This window comes from Budorcas taxicolor, unplaced genomic scaffold (genome assembly GCF_023091745.1).
Source record: "Budorcas taxicolor isolate Tak-1 unplaced genomic scaffold, Takin1.1 scaffold440, whole genome shotgun sequence".
NCBI classification, from domain to species: domain Eukaryota; kingdom Metazoa; phylum Chordata; class Mammalia; order Artiodactyla; family Bovidae; genus Budorcas; species Budorcas taxicolor.
The window spans coordinates 6614-27708 of record NW_026292460.1 but is presented as its reverse complement, the minus strand read 5'-3'; the positions used below and the strand labels follow the sequence as shown (position 1 = coordinate 27708).

The window sequence follows — 21095 nt, the reverse complement described above, 5'->3', positions numbered from 1 at the left end:
GCTGTGCAGTTCAGGGTCACTAAGTACATCCACATTCTTGTGCTTTCTCACTGTCACCCACCTCTTGACTTTTCACCTTCCTAAACTGAAACTCTCTCCTCATTAAACATTAACTCCCCATTCCCACTCCCCGCCTCCCAGCCCCTGGCACCTACCAGTGTCCTTTCTGATGCTATGAATTTGACTATTCTAGGTACTTCGTGTAAGTAGAATCAATATTTATCTGCACCTAATGTCTGTTGGAATTCATCTTTAAGGTTAACTTAATATATGTTTTAAATCTGCACCTCAGGGTGAGGACTACCTTGGTAGGAAAGAAAACAATTTAGGCTTGCCTGATTACTGATCTGTTCCAACATCATGATAGTATTCTTGGAATCTGGTGGCCCCCTAGGCAACAGCCCAGACATCAGGCCCTTTAACTTGGCCTCGTCTGTGTTTCTGACATTCAGATTCACCAGGAAAGGATCTGAACAGGTCAATAGATCCCATGCCACTGGAGAGAGCAATTACCCCATGCCCCACAGGCCCAGGAAGCTGATGGACCGCTGGCAGGCACCTGGACCTGGTCCAACCAGCAGCCCCTGTGAGGGCAGTGTGGGTGGGACAGGCCTACCTAGCCTCATGCTCCGCCAGCAGGCTCAGACTGGTGAGTTTATGAGTCTCTTTCACAAGGACAGAGACGGGAGGCTTTGAACACTCGAACATAACACCGTTTACCCCCTCGTATAACTGTGTCACAAACACTGGCATTTTATCTGACACATCCTGTCTTCTTCTAACACGAGGAGAGGGGAAAGTAGCACTTTTTTCTAACAAAAGCTTTCTTTGATCTCATGCATTTCAAAATCCCAGATCTCACTGTAACTCCCACTTGCTGCCAATCCATTCTTCTCCAGTGGAAGCCCACTCCTCCCACCTCAGAATTGCTAGAAGGAAGTGTGCATGCTAAGTCACTTTAGTCGTGTCCAGCTCTTTGCGACCCCATGGACTGTAGCCCACCAGGCTCCTCTCTCCATGGGATCCTCCAGGCAAGAATACTGGAATGGGTTGGCATGCCCTCCTCCAGGGAATCTTCCTGACTCAGGGATTGAACCTGAGTCTCTTATGCCTCCTGCATTGGCAGGCAGGTTCTCTATCACTAGCGCCACCTATGAAGCCTGCCAGAAGGGAGTGCCACTCAAGCAAGAAGAAGGGTTAATGTGCAGCAGGGAAGCAGGCGGTGTTGACCACAGGCCAGGCAGTCCCTCCCTCTCTGATGCCTGATCCATAGAAGGGGCCTCTCTGAAACGCCTTGTTTTGACACTTTTGTCAATGTGTTCAGACCTGACAACAGCATCAAAATGGAACACAGAGAGACTGGGCAGTCAAGGCTTCATTGGTCTGAGGTGTAAACTCCCCTGGAGACTGCAGCAGGCTCTGTGGCTTAGTTTTATAGGGTGTGTATGTGTGTGTGTGTGTTTTATACATATATATGTGTAGTTTTACAGGTTTTATATTATATATATATATAATACATATAAACATGTAGTTTTATAGGTGCAACAGAACCAGAGCAGAGGTGGATTTTAGATAATGAGGCTTAGGTTTCTGGGTCCTCATTCACATGTACTCTTCCTCACATCATATGCTTTTGTAACATTTTCAAAAGTAAGACATTAATCACAGTTGTTTTGGAGATTTCTACTCACCGTCACATTTTCCTTGAAGTTGAGTGGGGATGGAATGGCCCTGGGCATGTCCGGGGCCAGGCTAAGGGCAATGATCTGGGGACACATGCAGCATGGGCGCGTGGCTGCAGTTCCGGACGCAGAGCGGGGCTGCTAGCCAGCCAGTGTGGCTGCAGTTCCAGGAAGGCCCCCTCCGCCAGCTCGCCCACCGTCCTGACAGGGAAGCACAGGGCCTGCCTGTCGCCACATCACCGCACTCCGTGGCATCCAGCACAGGCTAGAGGAGGGGACAGAGGTCTGAAATGGGTGAAGGCAGAGTTTAACTGACAGAGAATTCCTCCAAATATAAAACTTCCATGAAAAATATCTTTGACAGAGGTTTTCTTAAGTTGACAACAATCCTTGACTTAGTTGTAAAGATGAAACTTTTCTCTATTATCATAATAAAAAGCAAATTTTGATCACAAGTGCTAGAGGAATGATCTTTCTACTCTTTATATTTAAAATGACATTACAAAATCATTGTTCTACAAGGAATATAATTCACTCACTATTGCTGTTGTAGTAGTACCAGAAACTGGTGGCTTAAATAATGCAAAATGAACTGTCTTACAGTTCTGGATGTTCTAAGGCCAAAATCAGTGCCACTGAGCTAAAATCAAGATGTCGCCAGGCTGGTCTCTTCAGGCAGGGACCCCCTTGGCTCTTCTAGATGCCACCCACACTCCTGGTCTCTTCTCCCATCTTCAAAGCCGGCAGCACTGACCTCTTTTCTGTCATCACATCTCTTTCTTTGAATGAAAGTGAAAGTGAAGTCGCTCAGTCGTGTCCAACTCTTTGCAACCCCACGGACTGTAGCCCACCAAGTTCCTCTGTCCGTGGGATTCTCCAGACAAGAGTACTAGAGTGGGTTGCCATTTCCTTCTCCAGAGGATCTTCCCGACCCAGGGATCAAACCCAGGTCTCCTGCATTGCAGGCAGATGCTTTAACCTCTGAGCCACCAGGGAAGCCCTTTCTTTGAATAAACCCAAGAAAGTCTTTTGAGGATTCAGGTGATTAGACAGAGCCACCCCATCTCAAGGCCTGCACCCTCAATCACAGCTGCAGAGACCCTTGTGCCACGTAAGGAAACATATTCACGTGCTCCAGGGATCAGGACACAGACGTCTTTGGGTCGTTATTCTCTCTCCCACAAGGAGACAATCAAAGATACCATAGAGGAGTGTCAGACAGTTAATCAAAATGTTACGCTATCTTTCTGGATTTCATGACGTTTGCTACTATCCTTTTTAATATTTGTAATTTATTGTGATTTCTGTTATTCTTTCTCACAAACACATATTTTCTTGATACCTAACTACACATCTGCAACTCTGCATTCTGTTTTATAAAGAAAACTCCCACAATTGTATAAGCCTCAGACCCCACATAAGCTGACTCATGGCACCTCTACTCACCCACTGACTTAAATGAAAACTTGATGAAGTCTCTCCCATGGCCAGCTGGAGAGAGTCTGCAGCTGGCCAGAGTGGGTGACTTGTGGGCTCATGGGCCAGAAGGAAGGCCAGGGAGTGCCAAGTGGGGCTGACTGGTGTCTCAGAGTGACCCTCCTCCCATCTGTGCCCTGGAGAGTCACCTCCTGAAGCAGATGCAGCGTGTGGACACTCCCCAAGACAGGGGTCCCCAGCCTCCAGGATCTAATACCTGATGCTCTGAGGTGGAGCAGATACAGTAATAATAGAAACCGAGTGCGCAATGAATGTGATGTGCTTGAATCCCCCTGAAACCATCCCTTCCACCTCACCCCCCACCCCTGGTCCTTGGAAAAACTGTCTTCCATGAAAATGAAGCCTGGAAAGGTTGGGAACCGCTGCCCTAAGCGTTGCCCAGAATGACAGATAGGGCCTGGGGGTGAGGAGAGAGTGGGCCAGGCACAGAGGGACTCGGGCCTCTGAACTGCTACCCTGGGAACAGCGTAAATGTTAGTTGGCAAATGTTAGGATTCTCCTGGGTTCAGAGTTAGCTATTTTTCCCTTGTTATGGCTAAAACTCTGCACTTGGTCTGATTTTCTCTCTGGGGTTCTTTTTGGGGCTCAGCATGAACCAGCAGCCCCCATGCCTTTCTCGAGCTCCCTTATGAAAAGCACTCATCACCGGCGGTTTCTCTTCCACTGCCCTTTTCATCTCCTAACCTGCCTGCACTCCTCCACTGGAGCAATGCTCACAGCTGGGACCCTCATACTGGCTTCAGTTTCTTTCACTCCGCTCTTGACTCTTTCCAAACTACAGTTTCCCATTCTCACTTCTTCAGTGATTATTCTTTGTGTCTCTCAAGCACATTCCAACACCCTGACGAGGGCTCCTCTCCCGCTCTAGTGAGAATTCCTCCTTCTTGTTCAGTTCAGTCGCTCAGTCGTGTCCGACTCTTTGCGACCCCATGAATCGCAGCACGCCAGGCCTCCCTGTCCATCACCAACTCCCGGAGTTCACTCAGACTCACGGCCATCGAGTCAGTGATGCCATCCAGCCATCTCATCCTTTGTCGTCCCCTTTTCCTCCTGCCCCCAATCCCTCCCAGCATCAGAGTCTTTTCCAATGAGTCAACTCTTTGCATGAGGTGGCCAAAGTACTGGAGTTTCAGCTTTAGCATCATTCCTTCCAAAGAACACCCAGGACTGATCTCCTTTAGGATGGACTGGTTGGATTTCCTTGCGGTCCAAGGGACTCTCAAGAGTCTTCTCCAACACCACAGTTCAAAAGCATGAATTCTTCAGCACTCAGCCTTCTTCACAGTTCAACTCTCACATCCATACATGACCACAGGAAAAACCATAGCCTTGACTAGACGGACCTTAGTTGGCAAAGTAATGTCTCTGCTTTTGAATATGCTATCTAGATTGGTCATAACTTTTCTTCCAAGGAGTAAGCGTCTTTTAATTTCATGGCTGCAATCACCATCTGCAGTGCTTTTGGAGCCCCCAAAAATAAAGTCTGACACTGTTTCCACTGTTTCCCCATCTATTTCCCATGAAGTGATGGAACTGGATGCCATGATCTTTGTTTTCTGGATGTTGAGCTTTAAGCCAACTTTTTCACTCTCCTCTTTCACTTTCATCAAGAGGCTCTTAGTTCCTCTTCACTTTCTGCCACAAGGGTGGTGTCATCTACATATCTGAGGTTATTGATGTTTCTCCCAGCAATCTTGATTCCAGCTTGTGTTTCTTCTAGTCCAGCATTTCTCATATAAGTTAAATAAGCAGGGTGACAATATACAGCTTTGACATCCTCCTTTTCCTATTTGGAACCAGTCTGTTGTTCCATGTCCAGTTCTAACTGTTGCTTCCTGACCTGCATACAGATTTCTCAAGAGACAGGTCAGGTGGTCTGGTATTCCCATCTCTCTCAGAATTTTTACAGTTGAATGTGATCCACACAGTCAAAGGCTTTGGCATAGTCAATAAAGCAGAAATAGATGTTTTTTTGGAACTCTCTTGCTTTTTCCATGATCCAGCGATGTTGCCAATTTGATCCCTGGTTCCTCGCCTTTTCTAAAACCAGCTTGAACATCAGGAAGTTCACAGTTCATGTATTGCTGAAGCCCGGCTTGGAGAATTTTGAGCATTACTTTACTAGCATGTGAGATGAGTGCAATTGTGCGGTAGTTTGAGCATTCTTTGGCATTGCCTTTCTTTGGGATTGGAATGAAAACTGACCTTACTTATAAAATTTTCCCTTCCTGTAAAGCTCTTTGATTTGGGAACACTTTTTGCATCTGTGGAGCAGTTAGAGTGTTCACAGCAGACCCTGGAGTTCTGCCAAAAGAGTGACTTTCAGCTCCTGGAGAATCTGAAAAAAGACCAGCATAACAGAGTATCTGGTGTGTGCAAGATACTCAACACATGTTTGCTGTTGTGATAATTGTTATGATGAATAAATGAGTTATCTTTTGCAAAGGACCTAGAACACTGAGCTTCAATAATTCTTAGTAATGATTTTAGTATCTTTCTGCCTCATCCCTTTAAAAATTATGTATATTTATGTGTTTATTGCGGAGAAGGCAATGGCACCCCTCTCCAGTACTTTTGCCTGGAAAATCCCATGGATGAAGGAGCCTGGAAGGCTGCAGTCCATGGGGTCGCTGAGGGTTGGACACGACTGAGCGACTTCACTTTCACTTTTCACTTTCATGCATTGGAGAAGGAAATGGCAACCCACTCTGGTGTTCTTGCCTGGAGAATCCCAGGGATGGGGGAGCCTGGTGGGCTGCCATCTATGGGGTCACACAGAGTCAGACACGACTGAAGTGACTTAGTAGTAGTAGTATGTGTTTATCGAGGTGTAACTGACGTAAGTTTACACTAGTTTCAGAAGTAGAATGTAATAATTTTGTACTTGTACATATTGTGAAATGATCACCACAGTCAGTGCAGTTAATATCCATCACCATCTGTTATTCTCTAGCACTAATCCTGAACCTTAGGTAGCCCCAGGTATCTGTTGAAACCATTTGTCTCCTTTAAAGAGAATGTTTAATATACATTAAACTGCCTGAACAACACAGGGGTTAGGGGCACTGATCTGCACAGTCAAAAATCCATTTATAAGTTTTGACTCCCCCACAACTGCATTACTGAGTCTGCTGTTGACCAAAAGACTTACCAATAACAACCATTGATTAACACATGTTTTGTACGTTATGTATATCAGTCTTCCAATAAAGTATCTCACAATAATGTAGACTAAAGAAAAGAAAACGTTATTGATAAAATCATAAGAGAAAATAAATTTATAGCACTGTACTGTATGGATACTGTAAGTTTCCATCATCTGCTTACAAGATGAATTATTGATCAGTACCTACATCATTATGATATAGATGTTATACATATTACTAACAGTAGATGTAAAAATGAAAAGATAATATGAAAAAGAAATTCATATTTATTTATAGGTATGATGATTCATGCATTGATAAGTAAGAAACAGCAATACGACTGTTTTATGACTGTCTAATGCAAGTGAAAGGGTTGTTTCACAGAGCCTGGACTATACTCTAAATGAATCATCGTTTGGTTTTTATGGCAAACATATTATTGAAAACACTGTGACATTAAAAAAAAGTACCTATGATGACAGGATACACAATGTTTTCAATTACAAGAGCGGCATACTGTATGGGAATGTAAACAAAGTTATGAAACAGTGAGAAAACTAACACATTACCAATTTTTATATTAACTACCTCTCATCTTATGCCTATGTAAGGAAGACTAATATCTACACATGTTTTATGCATTCAGAAGATACCTTTAATTTTTTCAATATTTCTAAGCTATGTGGTTCATCTTAAGAGTTTTTCAAATTGCCACCCATCTCCAAAAATTTTTCCAATACATTTACTGAAAAAAATCTCCATATAAGTGGACCATCCAATTCAAACTTGTGCTGTTCAAGGATCAACTGCATTTACATTTAATTATCAATATATTTGCTCTTTCCATCATGCTATTTCAGTTTCTCTTCTCTCTATGGTTGGACTTTTCTTTATTCTTCCATTTTTTTCCCTTTCTACGAGATTTTAAGCTACGCATTCTATTGCCAGACTTTTAGGGGTTGCCTAGAAATCTTTTGCAGGTCCAGTCCCTGAGTTGGGAAGATCCCCTGGAGACAGGAATGGCTACCTACTCCAGTATTCTTGCTTGGAGAATTCCTCGGACAGAGGAGCCTGGTGGACTACAGTCTACAGAGTCACAAAGAGTTTGATATGATCGAGCAACTAAAAAACTTCAGGAATCTTAACAGGCACACTTTACTAATTAAAATCTGATTTATTATCTTTCTCCTCCCTCAACAATATTGAACCTTAGAAAACTTTCATTGTGATCATCCATCTTCTGACTTACATGTTTTTGCGTATTTTAGCTGTGTGTTGCTTTTCTTTTCAACTCCCAAGCATTGTTATCATTGGTTTATATAGCTGTTTGTTCAGATTTTATGGTCAGTTTTTATTCATTTTACAAATCTGATTGGTCAGTTGTTTCACAGACTTTTTCTTTGATTGTCAGCCTCTTCTACTATTTATTTAAACATTCTTTGCTTGATAATTCAGGCGTCTTTGCAGATCTAATCTTGCTGTAAGTTGTTTTCACTATCTCCTGCTCATGGTGCCATGTTAGCTTTTTATTCATGATTATGAGTTTTTGCTCATATTCCTTGAAAATTACTTGTGTGATTCTTTGTGTCTAGGTGGAAGGTGAGTTCCTCTACGGGGTGAGGTGGGGGGTGGGGAGGATTAATTCTGCTTCTGTGGATGTCTAGGAGCACTAACAACCTACAATCAAATTCTTTGTGGCTTTTCTGGACACACAAAGTCTATACATTTTTTTTCCTGCAAGCCTGTATGAGGTCAGAATTATAATTCAAAAAAATCAGAAAAATTTTCCGCATACCTGGTCAGTTCAAGTTTCCAGTCAGTCTATTTTATTTGCAGTTTTCTGAAGGGTCAGGGTCATGGAACAGATTCATTTCTAATTCATTCTTATATGTGAAATGGTCAGCTCTCATCTGTTATGCTGTTAAAAAACAGAAATTTGTGTGTTGAAATGTTGTGTGGTGGCCTAGAGAGTCTTTGGGGAAGAGCAGTGAATAGGGCAGTTTCCAGTGTCTGCCCGCCATCCCCTATGCCTACTCCCAAGTAGAACTAAAGTCACACCCTCCAGCTGAAAGTTGCCTGGAGAGGACATCTAGAGTACAGCTCTGTGGGTGGGTGTGAGTTCTTGACTCATTTACCCCTCAGCTTGACTGGGACCTGGGTATTCTCTCTCTGTACCGTGAGCCTGGCTCCTCTCTCTCTCTCCTCATCTGCTTATTTACTCAATTGAAAACAGGTTTTCTGCTCAGCCTTTCCAGTTCTCTCTGGGAGTCTGGGCCACAACACACCTGAGGGGCCAGCTCTTTGGGTCTCCTCAATTCCAGAACAAGGGTCCTGTCCCACGGGCTGCCCTGCGTTCAGGCCTGTGACCGGCTCATGGCCTCCTAATCTGAGTCATCCAAGTATTCATTCTTTGGTCCAACCCAGAGACTCCTTTCTTTTTCCTTCTCATTTCTTCCTCTACCTTTTCTCTCTCCCATGTTCTTCGTCCATGTGTTTTACTCCAGGGCCTCTTATTGAGCACAAATATCACGCTGACATCTTTCTCTCTAGCTCTAGTACTCTTCCCCCATTTCTTCTATGGAAAGTCAGCTCTTGTGTCCACAAAACCAAACAGGAGAGATGCACACTGCGGCTGCCTCAGCACACCCCCGTCCAGGGTTCTCATGCTCTGTGGTGTTCTCACTTCTAGTCCAAGAGGCTCAGAAGCAAAGCTGGAGGTGGGCCGTGAAGAACAGTGGAACCATGCTGACCTCGTGCACCGTGGAGAAGCTGACTCTGCATCTACAAATCCCATCCTTGGCACAGACGAGGAAGAAGAGGGTCCCCAGATTTGCCGTGTATGTGGGGATAAGGCCACTGGTTATCACTTCAATGTCATGACATGTGAAGGATGCAAGGGCTTTTTCAGGTAGAGTTACCTATCAACTTTCACCCACCTGCTACCTCTGACAAAATGGGTCACATCTAACTGGGTCTCTGCCACTAGTTTCCTGGGTACCATCTCAGGGCCTCAGCTTCAGAGGCCCAGGTTCAGAGTGTGGGCTGGTGGCCCATCCAAAGGCTTCCTAATTAGTCTCAGGAGAACCATTAACATCTGAGAGGAAATCTTCATCTTCTATTTTCCCACTCTACTCAGGAAAGGCCCCTTTCCATTAAGATCTCCCTTTGTTTCTCCATGTGCTCTTGAATAAAATAGCAAATACAGCAAGTGAGTCAGTAAAAGAGGAGAAAGAATTTGAAAATCCACAGAATTCAAGAGTTCAAATCACTCTTAAGGAGCGGTGTTAAATAAAGAATGGCATAAAATAAGCAAAGAATATGACACACCAGCTCACCTAGAAACAGAGATCCAAAATATTAAGGACTAAAAGTCCCAGCTCATAGCAAGACAGGCTCGAACAGAAAGGTCACATTGTTCAGCTGACGAAAGAACAATGACACTGCTCAGTGCAGGCTCAGACGAAGAGGAAGAGAAGCCAGCCAGGAAAGAAGGGAGGGCCAGGTGTGTGGAGGGCAGCTCCCGCTGCAGGGGCACACTTGGGCCCCTCGTGCATCCTGAGGACAGCCAGCTGACTTGACCTCTGCAGAGTTCCTCCTGATGGCTGGACATTTAAATGGAAATGGACCCCAGCACCAAGGTCCAGCTTGCAGTCCCATCAAAGCTGGGCTGCCAGACAGTTGGGTGTAGGAGAAAACCCACAGTGGGGTGTCCAGGCCAGGAGGAGCCCAGTAATGCACTGCAGCAACCCAGGACCCACCCACCCCCGCCCCGACTCCTGACCAGAGTGAAGAAACCCTGGTTTAGGAGCCGATGGGGTCAAGTTTGAGGTCCCAGGCATGAGGTCAGCTCAGGAAGCCCTCATGCTCCAGGGAGAAATGAACATCCATGTGGGGTGCTGTTAGCCTGTGCGAAGCTACGAGCAACAACTCTCCACTCACGGTGCTGAACAACAAGGAGAACATGTCACCTCTCACATCTAGAGGTCCGAGGCCTTCAAGGCGTTGGTGAGCCCAGCAGTCAGTCCTTTTTCCTCTTCTGCCATCAGAGAGTGGCTACCCTTCCTGCTCCACTGAGGGCAGCAAAGTGCCAGGGGTTCAGGCTGGGAACCACAGGGCTCAGCTGAGGAATAGAAAGGCCCCTCTTGTCTTCTAAGAGCAAAGAAATCTTTCCCAGAAGACCCTTCAATTCACATCACCTAGACCAGAGCCCCAGACAGCTCTAGAATTGGTCACTAGCAAAGAGCCCCAGACAGATCCCTGAGCTGGGCATCCACCAACGAGGCCGCACGGAGGAGGAAGGGCGCCTGAGCCAGACCTGGATTCTCCCTGTGGCTCACTGTAGGGGTCAGAGCTTGGATCCTGGTATCAGGCAGACCTGAATTCAAACTTCAGCCTGTCCTCTACCTGAGGACAGCGAGCGGTGTCTTCTCACAGACTCCGTTTCCTCATCTGTGCCAGGCAGATGACCAAATGAATTTCGTAGGGTTCTAAGAACTAAGTTTGCAAAGCTCTGCACAATCTGTAGCCCTGCATCCAATCCACAGTATGGCTGATAAACGTGGGCCCCTTCCCTCAGTTACCAGGGGTCTCTTACCCAGCAGGGGAGGGGATGGGGCCTGAGAAATACACCCCCTGGCTGTCTAGCTCCTGGCCTTAGGTCTCCCGGATCAGCCCCAAGGGTCCACTCAGTAGCCACAACTGTCCATTTTTCATTTTCCACACTGCTGGATCAGAGCCAGAGGCTAGATCCAAAGAAGAATTTGTTTCCATCTATTCAGCTGTGAACGGAGAAGGCAATGGCACCCCACTCCAGTACTCTTGCCTGGAAAATCCCATAGATGGAGGAGCCTGGTGGGCTGCAGTCCATGGGGTCGCTAACAGTCAGACAGGACTGAGCAAATTCACTTGCACTTTTCACTTTCATGCATTGGAGAAGGAAATGGCAACCCACTCCAGTGTTCTTTCCTGGAGAATCCCGGGGATGGGGGAGCCTGGTGGGCTGCCGTCTATGGGGTTGCACAGAGTCGGACACGACTGAAGTGACTTAGCAGCAGCAGCATTCAGCTGTGAAAACTCGGGACAGGGGGATAAAGTTAGGGGCCCACTGGCTGGGTCTTCTGGTGAAGTGCAGGATGCCTGGGCTGTGGGGGAGGATGTGTGTGTGCTGGGGTCTCTAGCAGGAATTTACCACCTTGTCTCCCATCTGGCGCAGCTGTCTGGGGACACGAGGATACAGCGCCCAGACACTCCACCATTATGGGGCTCTGAGCCTCCCTGTTCCCCTGCGGCAGTCAGCAAGGCGAAGCCTTTTTCCAGTGAGGTAGAAAGTTTCCCGTAGCGTACGCATCCTCTGACCTCCCAATCTAGAATGGGGACTGGGGAAGGCAGGAGGCTTATGTTTCTTACACACCCAGGGCCAGATTTCCTCCAGTCCCCTCTTCCAAGGAGAAATCCAGGAAGAAGCCACCTCCACAGAGACTTGGTCCAGTTCTCCTGGGGTTCCTGGGCATTAGGAAAAAGAAGAGGAGAGGGTACGGGCCTCAGGGTGCCGAAGCATCCCACGAAGCAGCTCCGGTGCAGGCCCTGAGCAGCATCCACCTCCCATGTGGAGGCTGAGGACAGTCTAGTACCCAGCTCCCCTTCTCCAGCAGGCTCGGAGGCCTCTGGGCGCCCACAGAAGCCTGAAGAGCCCTGGTCTGTACCTTTCCTATGAACCCCACCCAACTCAGAGGCAAAGGCAGAGCCCACAGAGGGTGTGACCAGTGTCCGTGTCAGAGGCGGGCAAGAAGCCAGGGTACACAACGCGTCCTATCTTCTGCTCTCTGTCCTCTTGCAGAAGGGCCATGAAACGCAATGCCCGGCCCCGGTGCCCCTTCCGGAAGGGCACCTGTGAGATCACCCGGAAGACCCGGCGTCAATGCCAGGCCTGCCGCCTTCGCAAGTGCCTGGAGAGCGGCATGAGGAAAGAGAGTGAGCAAAGGCTGCGGGAGCGGGAATGGGCATGTGAGCCACGTGTGTGCGAGAGCATCCATGTGCGCGTGCACACAGGGGCAGGCAGCAACCTGAGGTCCCCTGCCTGTCCTGAGGGACTGGAGAAGTGGAGTGTTATCGCCATTCTCTGTTCTTGGAGGCCTGATTCTCCCTGGCCAGGGTCGTACCCCACTCTGCCCTCAGTTGCGCTCGCATGATTCGTGTTGTGCCCTTCATGACTGCTTTAGCCAAATCAGGGGAGCTGAAATGGGAACGAGAAGCTGGAGACTCATGGTGTGCTTGACCTGCACCTTCTACCAGTGGCCCAGACCTAGCATCCTCAAGGAATTGTGTGCAGCCAGTGACAGAAGGGTTCTCATTTCCCCTGTCCATCTTTGGTATAATTGTGTTCCCAGGGACTCTGAGATTAAAGAGCGTGGGAAAAGGCTGGAAGTTTCCAAGGTGTATTTCTCTCCAACAGTCACAGACGGCTGCGAGACCTTGGGCAACCTTTAAGGGGCCAGGTTCCCTGGGCATTGGCAGAGAGCCTTTCCTGCAGACGAGCTGTGCCTGTTGTCTCCTCCCTACCAGGACCCCCTCCCCCAGAGCTCTGCTCTGCACACACAAGTGGGCTCCAGAAATCCATGGATGACCTTAAAGCCCCAGGCTACATAGGAAGTGGCTGGAGAAGATACCTCTTGCTAAGCAGTAGCCCCGCTCTCCGAGACCCAGAGATCTTGGGGGACTCTCGGGAGTCTTAACGGTCTCTGATACACCAGAAACAATCAGGTGCATTTATGAAACAATTATGACATAGAAGCAGTTATATTAGGCACTTCCCATGCAGTGTCTCATGCTAAGAGCGGTGTGAGGTGAGCACTGTCAGTCCAGCTTACCAGGAGGGAAAGAGAGGTGAAGAAGCCCATCAAGGCCACCGCTACAAAGTGACAAAGCCGTCAGTGAAGCCTGGTGCCTTAAGATCCAGAAGCCGGAGCAATAACCACTGTTCCACAAAGTCGTCTTGAACCCCACGGTCATAGGCAGCACACCCGTCCTTCCCCGCAAGGGTTTCTCCAGAGGAGCCCAGAGTCTTTGACTGTCTGGAAAAGGGCAGGATTTTTGTCACCAGGCTGTCCCCATCCCCTGCTGCTGCCTGAGTCTGCTCCTGGCTGTCTTTGCAGTGATCATGTCCGATGCAGCTGTGGAGCAGAGACGGGCCTTGATCAGGAGGAAGAAGAGAGAACGGACGGAAACTCAGCCCCCTGGAGCCAAGGGTCTGACTGAAGAGCAGCTAATGATGATCCGGGAGCTGACGACTGCCCAGATGAACACCTTTGACAGCACCTTCATTCATTTCAAGAATTTCCGGGTATGAGGCTTTCGAGATGGCTCCGCTCCTGTGCTTGCGCCTCAGAACCCCAATCTCTTTCCCAGGGATTCTCGAAGAGTGGCCCCTGGACTCTCAGGAGAAGCAGCGGCACCTGGGAACTTATTAGAAAAGCAGATCCTCAGTTCACCCCTGAATCAGAACCTTCGAGGGCAGGGCCCAGCAGTCTGTGCTATGACAAGACCCCTCAGGTGATTCTAACTCATGCTCAGGTCTGAGACACACTGCTCTCTCCTTCTACGGCCTGTAGAAATGGAGTCTGAGTCAGCAGTGGAGTTATGGACAGCTGAGTTGCACCAGGGTTGCTGGCATTCAGACGCAGAGGGGACATGGCATTTGTGCACTGGTATCACTGACCCAGGAAACTTCAGTGACCTCAGCAATGGCAGCTTGTCTGACCCCAGTGCCCCTTGTCACCTGCGCTCACAGGCATCTCATGACCCACCCAGCTCACAGACCTGGTAGCCAGCGGCCCCGAAAGTCTGTTCTTTCCATCTCCAGCTCTTAGATCCTTTTCTGAGTTTCCTGAGTGCAAGTTTAGGGACACTCGGGACACACCCCTCGATGGAGGCCCCCTCACCTTCCACCAAAGCAGGAAGCGAACCCATCTCTGACCAGGCAGGAATGTGAGGGATCGTGAAGTCAGAGACCCACCAAAGAGAAGAGAAGAAACCAGCGCTCTGTGTGGGGGTGGGGTGGTGGGCGGGGTGGGGGCTGGACACGCCTGCCACTGTGCGTCCTCTCAGGGAGCAGCTGTGGTTGTGTGCGCCTGTCTGGGCAGAGGGAAAATTCCTGTTTGGGAGAATATATATTCTGTCTCTCCTCTCTTCTCTCCCACTTCCGGCTCATGCCCCAGCTGCCAGATGTGCTCAGTAGTGGCCGCCAGAATCCAGAGCCTCTGCAGATTCAGTCCAAGGAAGAAGCCGCCAAGTGGAGAAAGATCAGGGAAGAGCTATGTTCAGTGAAGCTCTCCTTGCAGCTGCGGGGGGAGGACGGCAGCGTCTGGAACTACAAGCCCCCAGCCGACAATGGCGGGAAAGAGATCTTCTCCCTGTTGCCCCACATCGCTGACGTGTCCACCTACATGTTCAAAGGCATCATCAACTTTGCCAAGGTCATCTCCTGTTTCAGGTAGGACACGGGCTGGGTGGACGGTGTGGAAAGGAGCAGGGCGTGGCCAGCAGGTTCAGAGGGTCTGGGATGGACTGCTCTGAATTTGGAGACACTGGTGCCAAAAGACACTCCTTTACCTCTGCCCCCAGGGCACCTGGTCGTGTGGGGGAGTGGCGCCCTCTCTGTCTATGTGGCTCATTAGCTTTCTGACTGCGGCCTGCTATTTAACCTGTGGCTCAGCTGCCTTATCTGCTGCTGCTAAGTCACTTCAGTCGTGTCTGACTCTGTGCGACCCCATAGACGGCAGCCCACCAGGCTCCCCCGTCCTGGGGATTCTCCAGGCAAGAACACTGGAGTGGGTTGCCATTTCCTTCTCCAATGCATGAAAGTGAAAAGTGAAAGTGAAGTTGCTCAGTCGTGTCCAACTCTTAGCGACCCCATGGACTGCAGCCCACCAGGCTCCTCCGCCATAGGATTTTCCAGGCAAGAGTACTGGAGTGGGGTGCCATTGCCTTCTCCAGCCTCATCTGCTAGACTGGGGCTAATGATGCCTGCCTTGCAGGGCTGTTAAGTGAAATAAGAAAACCTCTGGTAGGGCATTCAGCACATACATGTGGATGTTCAGAGAGTGATGCCCCTTCCCCATTTTCCTGCCAAAGGGTGGGAGTCACAAGTTGATAGTTCAAGAGCAATGGAAGAGTTGGAAGGAAAAGGAAGGAGGCCCACAGAGAGAAGAAGAGGGCCAGGAAGAGATGCTGTGTCGCCAGCAGTCTGCTGCTAGAGAAGGCTGAGGAGCAGGACAATGGGCCGGGACTCCCCACCTAGGCATGTAGGCGACAACCACCGGGCAACTGGGGTGACTGAAAAGCTCTGGGCCCTACTGGTGTGGTGGCAACCACAGCCCCACAATAGGGAGCCTGTCACAGTGTGAGGCAGCACTGGGCATGTCTTCCCTGGGGTCAGGCCCACCAGGCTGGGCCTGGGCAGGTGGAACTGAATCACACAAGGAGCCCTGACTCCATCCGCTGGCAGAGGGCAGGTTCTTTTCCAGGAGCCCATGGGTTCCCCTGTGGGTGACATGCAGGACTTATTTACTGGAGTGAGGGTTGTCACAGGCTGGAGTGGGGTTCAGATTGTGGCAAAGTAGGTCAAGGGAGCAGGGAGAGGGACTCACTTTCACCCATGGACCCAGCAGATCCCCCTTGACCATCCGATGACCCAGGACTTACCACCAGGGTGGGAGGGCACTCATTTCTTGTGACGGTCAGCTTTGAGCACAACCACTCCAGGAGACAGGTGTTACTCTCACCTTCATTCCACAGATAGAAAACTGAGGTTCGCCGAGGTTAAGGCAGGTGCACAGGATCTCAGTTAATCAGAGAGGCCAGCTTTGGAAGCATACAGCCTTCAGAGCTGGCCCCCTGCCAGGTCCTGGGCAGGGGACTGGGGGGGACACAGAAGGAAAAGATCAACTTTGTGGCATTTGTGGCTCAACATTGCAGATCTAAAAGAAGAGGCTAAACGCCTGAGGAGACCAAAGCCAGGCACAGGTCCTCCTCAAGGACTCCCTCCTGGGCTTTTAGGTAGAATGCCTCCATTAGTGGGGCATGGTGGTGGGGGGCTTTCAGGTAGCGAAGGCTTCCCTGGTGGCTCAGATGGTAAAGAATCTACCTGCAATGCGGGTTTGATCCCTGGATTGGGAAGATCCCCTGGAGGAAGGCATGGCAACCCACTCCAGTGTTCTTGCCTGGAGAATCCCCATGGACAGAGGGGCCTGGTGGGCTACAATCCATGGGGTCGCAGAGCATCAGACATGACTGAGTGACTAAGCGCAGCACAGCACTCAGGTGGGGAAGTCACTGTGTCAGTCTAACACAGAGACTGGAAGCAGCCACTGTGGCCGGGCCTGTGCTCAGTGCTGGGGGTGCGGGTGGGGTTCAGGGCACTCAGCCTGCCTGGAAACAGCAGACACGGCTAATTCAAAACAGACAGCAGGAAGCAGACTGCCCTGCTGCATGGCACTCACGCTGGAGGCACCTGCAGGACTGCACTCCGGAAAGACCTCTAGGAGGCATAGGGACTGCTTGGCCTGAAGGACTAGCAGGATTTACTTAAGTGAAGCTAAAGGGCTTCCCTGATGCTCAGCAGTAAAGAATCTGCATACAGTGAAGGAGACCTGTGTTCGATCTCTGGATCGGGAGGATCCCCTGGAGAAGGGAATGACTACCCACTCCAGTATTCTTACCTGGAGAATTCCATCCACAGAGGAGCCTGGTGGGCTACAGTCTATGGGGTTGCAAAAGAGACATGACTGAGTGACTAACAACACTTCACTTCAAAGGCGTAATCATTCCAAATGGGGAAACCTAGGCAGAAAGTATGAAGCCGGGGACCAGGAGCCCAGGCTGTGCAGGGAGCTGGAGGAGATGGGGCTGGGCTGTAAGGGGCCCAGACACCCAGCCACATCAGCAGTGGAGAGTCCCTGAAGGTGGCAGGGGCCCTGAAGGTGGCAGTGAGGAGGAATCTGCTTGCTGGATTGTGAGCGGGAGAGAGTGGAGGCAATTCGAAGGCTACTGCAATCGTGCTCAGGGGCAGGACCCATCCCACCTCTTCTCTTCGCCACCCCTACCCTGATTCAGGATTACAGGAGTGGGTGCGGGCCTGTGGCAGCTTCCTTGGAAGCCAGCATCCCCTCCTTATCCTTGCTGCCAGGGACCTGCCCATAGAGGACCAGATCTCCCTGCTGAAGGGGGCCGCCTTTGAGTTGTGCCAGCTGAGATTCAACACGGTGTTCAATGCAGAGACCAGGACCTGGGAGTGCGGTCGGCTGTCCTACTGCTTGGAAGACCCTGCAGGTGCCTGAGAGATGCCTGTCTGTCCTGCCAGAGGGTGGGAAAACAACCTGGAGGGAGGAGAGGAGCCATACCAGGATCTGTGGGTCCTGGGATCGCAGTGCAGGAGATCGGGCCATGGGAAAGGGGGCCTTGGTGAGGGAAATCTGAGTCCTGGGTCAGCTTCCTGAGAAGTGGACCCCTCCAGCCTGCACCCACCCACAGGTGGCTTCCAGCAGCTTCTCCTGGAGCCTGTGTTGAAATTCCACTATATGCTGAAGAAGCTGCAGCTGCATAAGGAGGAGTACGTGCTTATGCAGGCCATCTCCCTTTTCTCTCCAGGTGAGAGCCACATCTGCCTTGCCTGGCTTCCCCTTGCTCACACTTATTCTCCCTTATTCTCCCAGGCTTGCTCACACCCCATCAGCTTCAGCCAAGGGCGGGGGCAGCATTCCTTCCTTTGCTTTCCCCAGGGAAGGTTCCCGACTGATGGCCTTGCCCTCCACTCACTGCTCAGCCAGGAAGGGGACTGCAGCTCTTTGCTCCCAGGGTCAGAGGGGTGATGCAAAGCCCTCTTAGCAACCCCCTCACTTCCTTGCCTGGGAATCCTTGGCTCTGGAAGGTGGTTGGCTAGCCATTTGTCCCCTCTGGGATGGACCAAGCCTATCTTGGCCCCCGTGACCTTCCCCTCCCCACCAGACCGCCCAGGTGTGGTGCAGCGCCTCGTGGTAGACCAGCTGCAGGAACAGTTCGCCATGACCCTGAAGGCCTACATCGAGTTCAACCGGCCCCAGCCCGCCCACAGGTGAGCAGCAAGCAGGGAGGGTGAGGGTGTGAGCCCTGCCCCCAGGGCCCTACTTGTCCTGAGGCAGCCTCTGATTACCAGGGCTTTGGGGCCCTGTTTTGTGGCCTTCATTGAGGTCTCCAGCCAGTCAACTAGAACTACTATTTGTTGAGAAGAGCCAGCCCTGGTGCCAAGCAGTTTACATGCACATCATATTTAATCCTGAAAACAGCCCCATGCAGCAAGTGCTACCATATCCTGCCAGGGACTGGAGGCTCAGGGTGGCTGACCCCGGGGCCCACAGCCAGATAGGTGGGATCGGAGGAAGGTCCTTGCCGGTCAAGTCTACGGCCCACACCCTGGAGCACTAACTGCCTAACCACCTCCCAGGACAAACTCCAGGTAACAGGGGAGGAAACTCCTTGGACCTGGTCACCCAAGGGAGGAGGGCTGCTTGTTCAGGGCTTGGCCAGGCAGGGGCTCCCACCCTATTCACTGGGCCCCAGCAGCCCTTGCGACCCAGTACCGAGCCTGGGCCGTGACCAGGGAAGGCCAGCGCTGGGTGCGCTTGTGCGAACGTAAAACCTCGAGTCCTTACTTGGCCTGCTGCGGCTGGCTTTTGAATTTGGCTTCATGGGATGCTGGGTGTCTTGCTTTGCTCAGTCCTCCCCTGTATGGAGCCAGGGGCATCGTGGGGAACCTGAGGCATGAGGTGTGTCTCAGACACTGGATCCCAGGCTAGATCCAGGGAGGGATTGCTGCCTGCAGCCCCCACCTCCACGGCTTCTCCCCTTGGTCCTGATGCCCATTCATTAGCCATGGCAGTGAGGATCCCCCCAAACTGACCTGTTCATGCAGTGTCTGGAATGCCTGTTTCCCCATGATGTCCCTGTGTGCGGAGACTGAAGCCCGGAGGAGGAGATGTGGGTGGGAAGAGTGGTCCACACCTCAACGGTGCCAGGCTGCTCTGCCCCCTTGTCCACAGACTGCCGTGGAAGCTTAAGGAATTCAGCTGAGCCTTGTCTCTTGGCTTATCTGAGAGGTCCTGAGATGAAAACCCTCAAACATGTGCAGTTTCAGAGGGGCTCCAGCTTTGGTGGGTGGGGGCAGGGCAGGCTGTACTGCCAACTGTTCCCGATTGGCCGGCAGGTTCTTGTTCCTGAAGATCATGGCCATACTCACCGAGCTCCGCAGCATCAGCGCCGAGCACACCCAGCAGCTACTGCGCATCCATGACGTTCACCCCTTCGCCACCCCACTCATGCAGGAGCTCTTCAGCACCACAAATGGCTGACTGGCCACCCCAGGGCAGGCAGAGCTGGGGCCCTCGGAGCTGGAGCCACCATTCCTGGGGCTAGACAGACGGACGCTGACAGTGACAGACAGGTCCTGCCTCCCCAGGGGTCTCACAGAGACAGCTGTGATGATGGCGGGCTAGCGTTCCTCAGCCCCCAGCTCGGTCTGGGGAGAGCCAAGCCCAAGTGCCTTACATGGAGACTGTGCTGGCCCCTAGGTTAGGCCCTTAGAGAGGCAAGGCACTCCTCTCCCCTTAGAAGCAGCCCTGGGTCTGGGCATCTAGTGTCATGGTGGGAGAGGGGATAGGACGCCTGGGGCTGGGCATTTGAGGGTCTGTGCCCACACCCAAGTTCATTAGCTTCTTGGGTTTTTTCACTGCTTCATCTGCTACCTCTCCTCTCCCACTTGCCAGCCATTCCCAACCCACAACCTCTAGTCCCAAGTTGCTCTGTGAGTTCCAGGCCTGTGTGCGCTAATGCAGGTGCATTAGAGTTGAGGGAGTCCTTTAGAGAGAGGCCAGAAGGCCTGCACTGAGTGTCACAAGCTTGTCCTAACCTCTTCTGTTTATTCTTCCCTCATCCTGTCTCCATTCATGAAAACACATCATTACACACAGACAATATGCTACCTGCTGTGGGGAGTACACGCTGACTCAGACATGGATCCTGACCTTGATGGGGCTATGTGACTTGATGCAGGTCAGCTTCACAACCGAACTGGGACTGGTTCCTCCTGAGACTGGAACACTGAGGACTCCATGGTGAGACTATATGGACGGCAGTTAATAAATGTGTTCCTGTTTACACATGTTTTCAAAGCTAAAGAGTATGACAGCCTTTCTTTTATAACCATTTTGAGTAAAAATGTTTCTGTATTTTTCACAAATTATGGGCATCCCATACCTAAGAACCAGGCTTATCATATATGATCCTATGTTTAATGTCAAATCAGGGCAAGAGGACTTAAATAATTAACTTTTGGTTAGAGATTTAAACTTTTTTGGCCTTCCTTTCTGGGGGAAAAAGAAATATGGGGATGGTGAAAGAGAAATATATTTGTATATACTTCTATTTTTATAATACATATTTTACTATTGCCCTTTACATATCTGAAGACTTTTGGTGTGAGAACATAAAAAATGCATTATTTAACTTGGCTTGTTCATAAAAATAATTATTCCATATAAAAAGTTTACATGTCATTCAAAATGTAGTACTTTTAAATGACTAATGTTTTTATGCAAATGAAGCTACAAGTTAACTGAATTTTAAGGAACAGATATTCACTTTTACCATTTTTCAAGATCACACTTGGAGAACTTGTCATTAAGACTATACATCAAAGCAAACAAACATATTCTCTGTCACCCCTCCAGATTCCCCAGCCTCT

At 50.1% G+C, this 21095-nt stretch overlaps 1 protein-coding gene across 1 annotated transcript; it reads left to right on the top strand.

The window, feature by feature from the left end:
- The first annotated feature begins 1783 nt into the window (after positions 1-1783).
- LOC128071397 (nuclear receptor subfamily 1 group I member 2-like) lies at positions 1784-19704 on the top strand. The gene is made up of 10 exons (XM_052664273.1): positions 1784-1946; positions 7918-7924; positions 9015-9233; positions 12162-12295; positions 13477-13664; positions 14539-14813; positions 17508-17650; positions 17852-17968; positions 18326-18431; positions 19560-19704. The coding sequence occupies exons 1-10, from the start codon at positions 1784-1786 to the stop codon at positions 19702-19704; spliced, it is 1497 nt and encodes a 498-aa protein (XP_052520233.1).
- The last annotated feature ends 1391 nt before the right edge of the window (positions 19705-21095 follow it).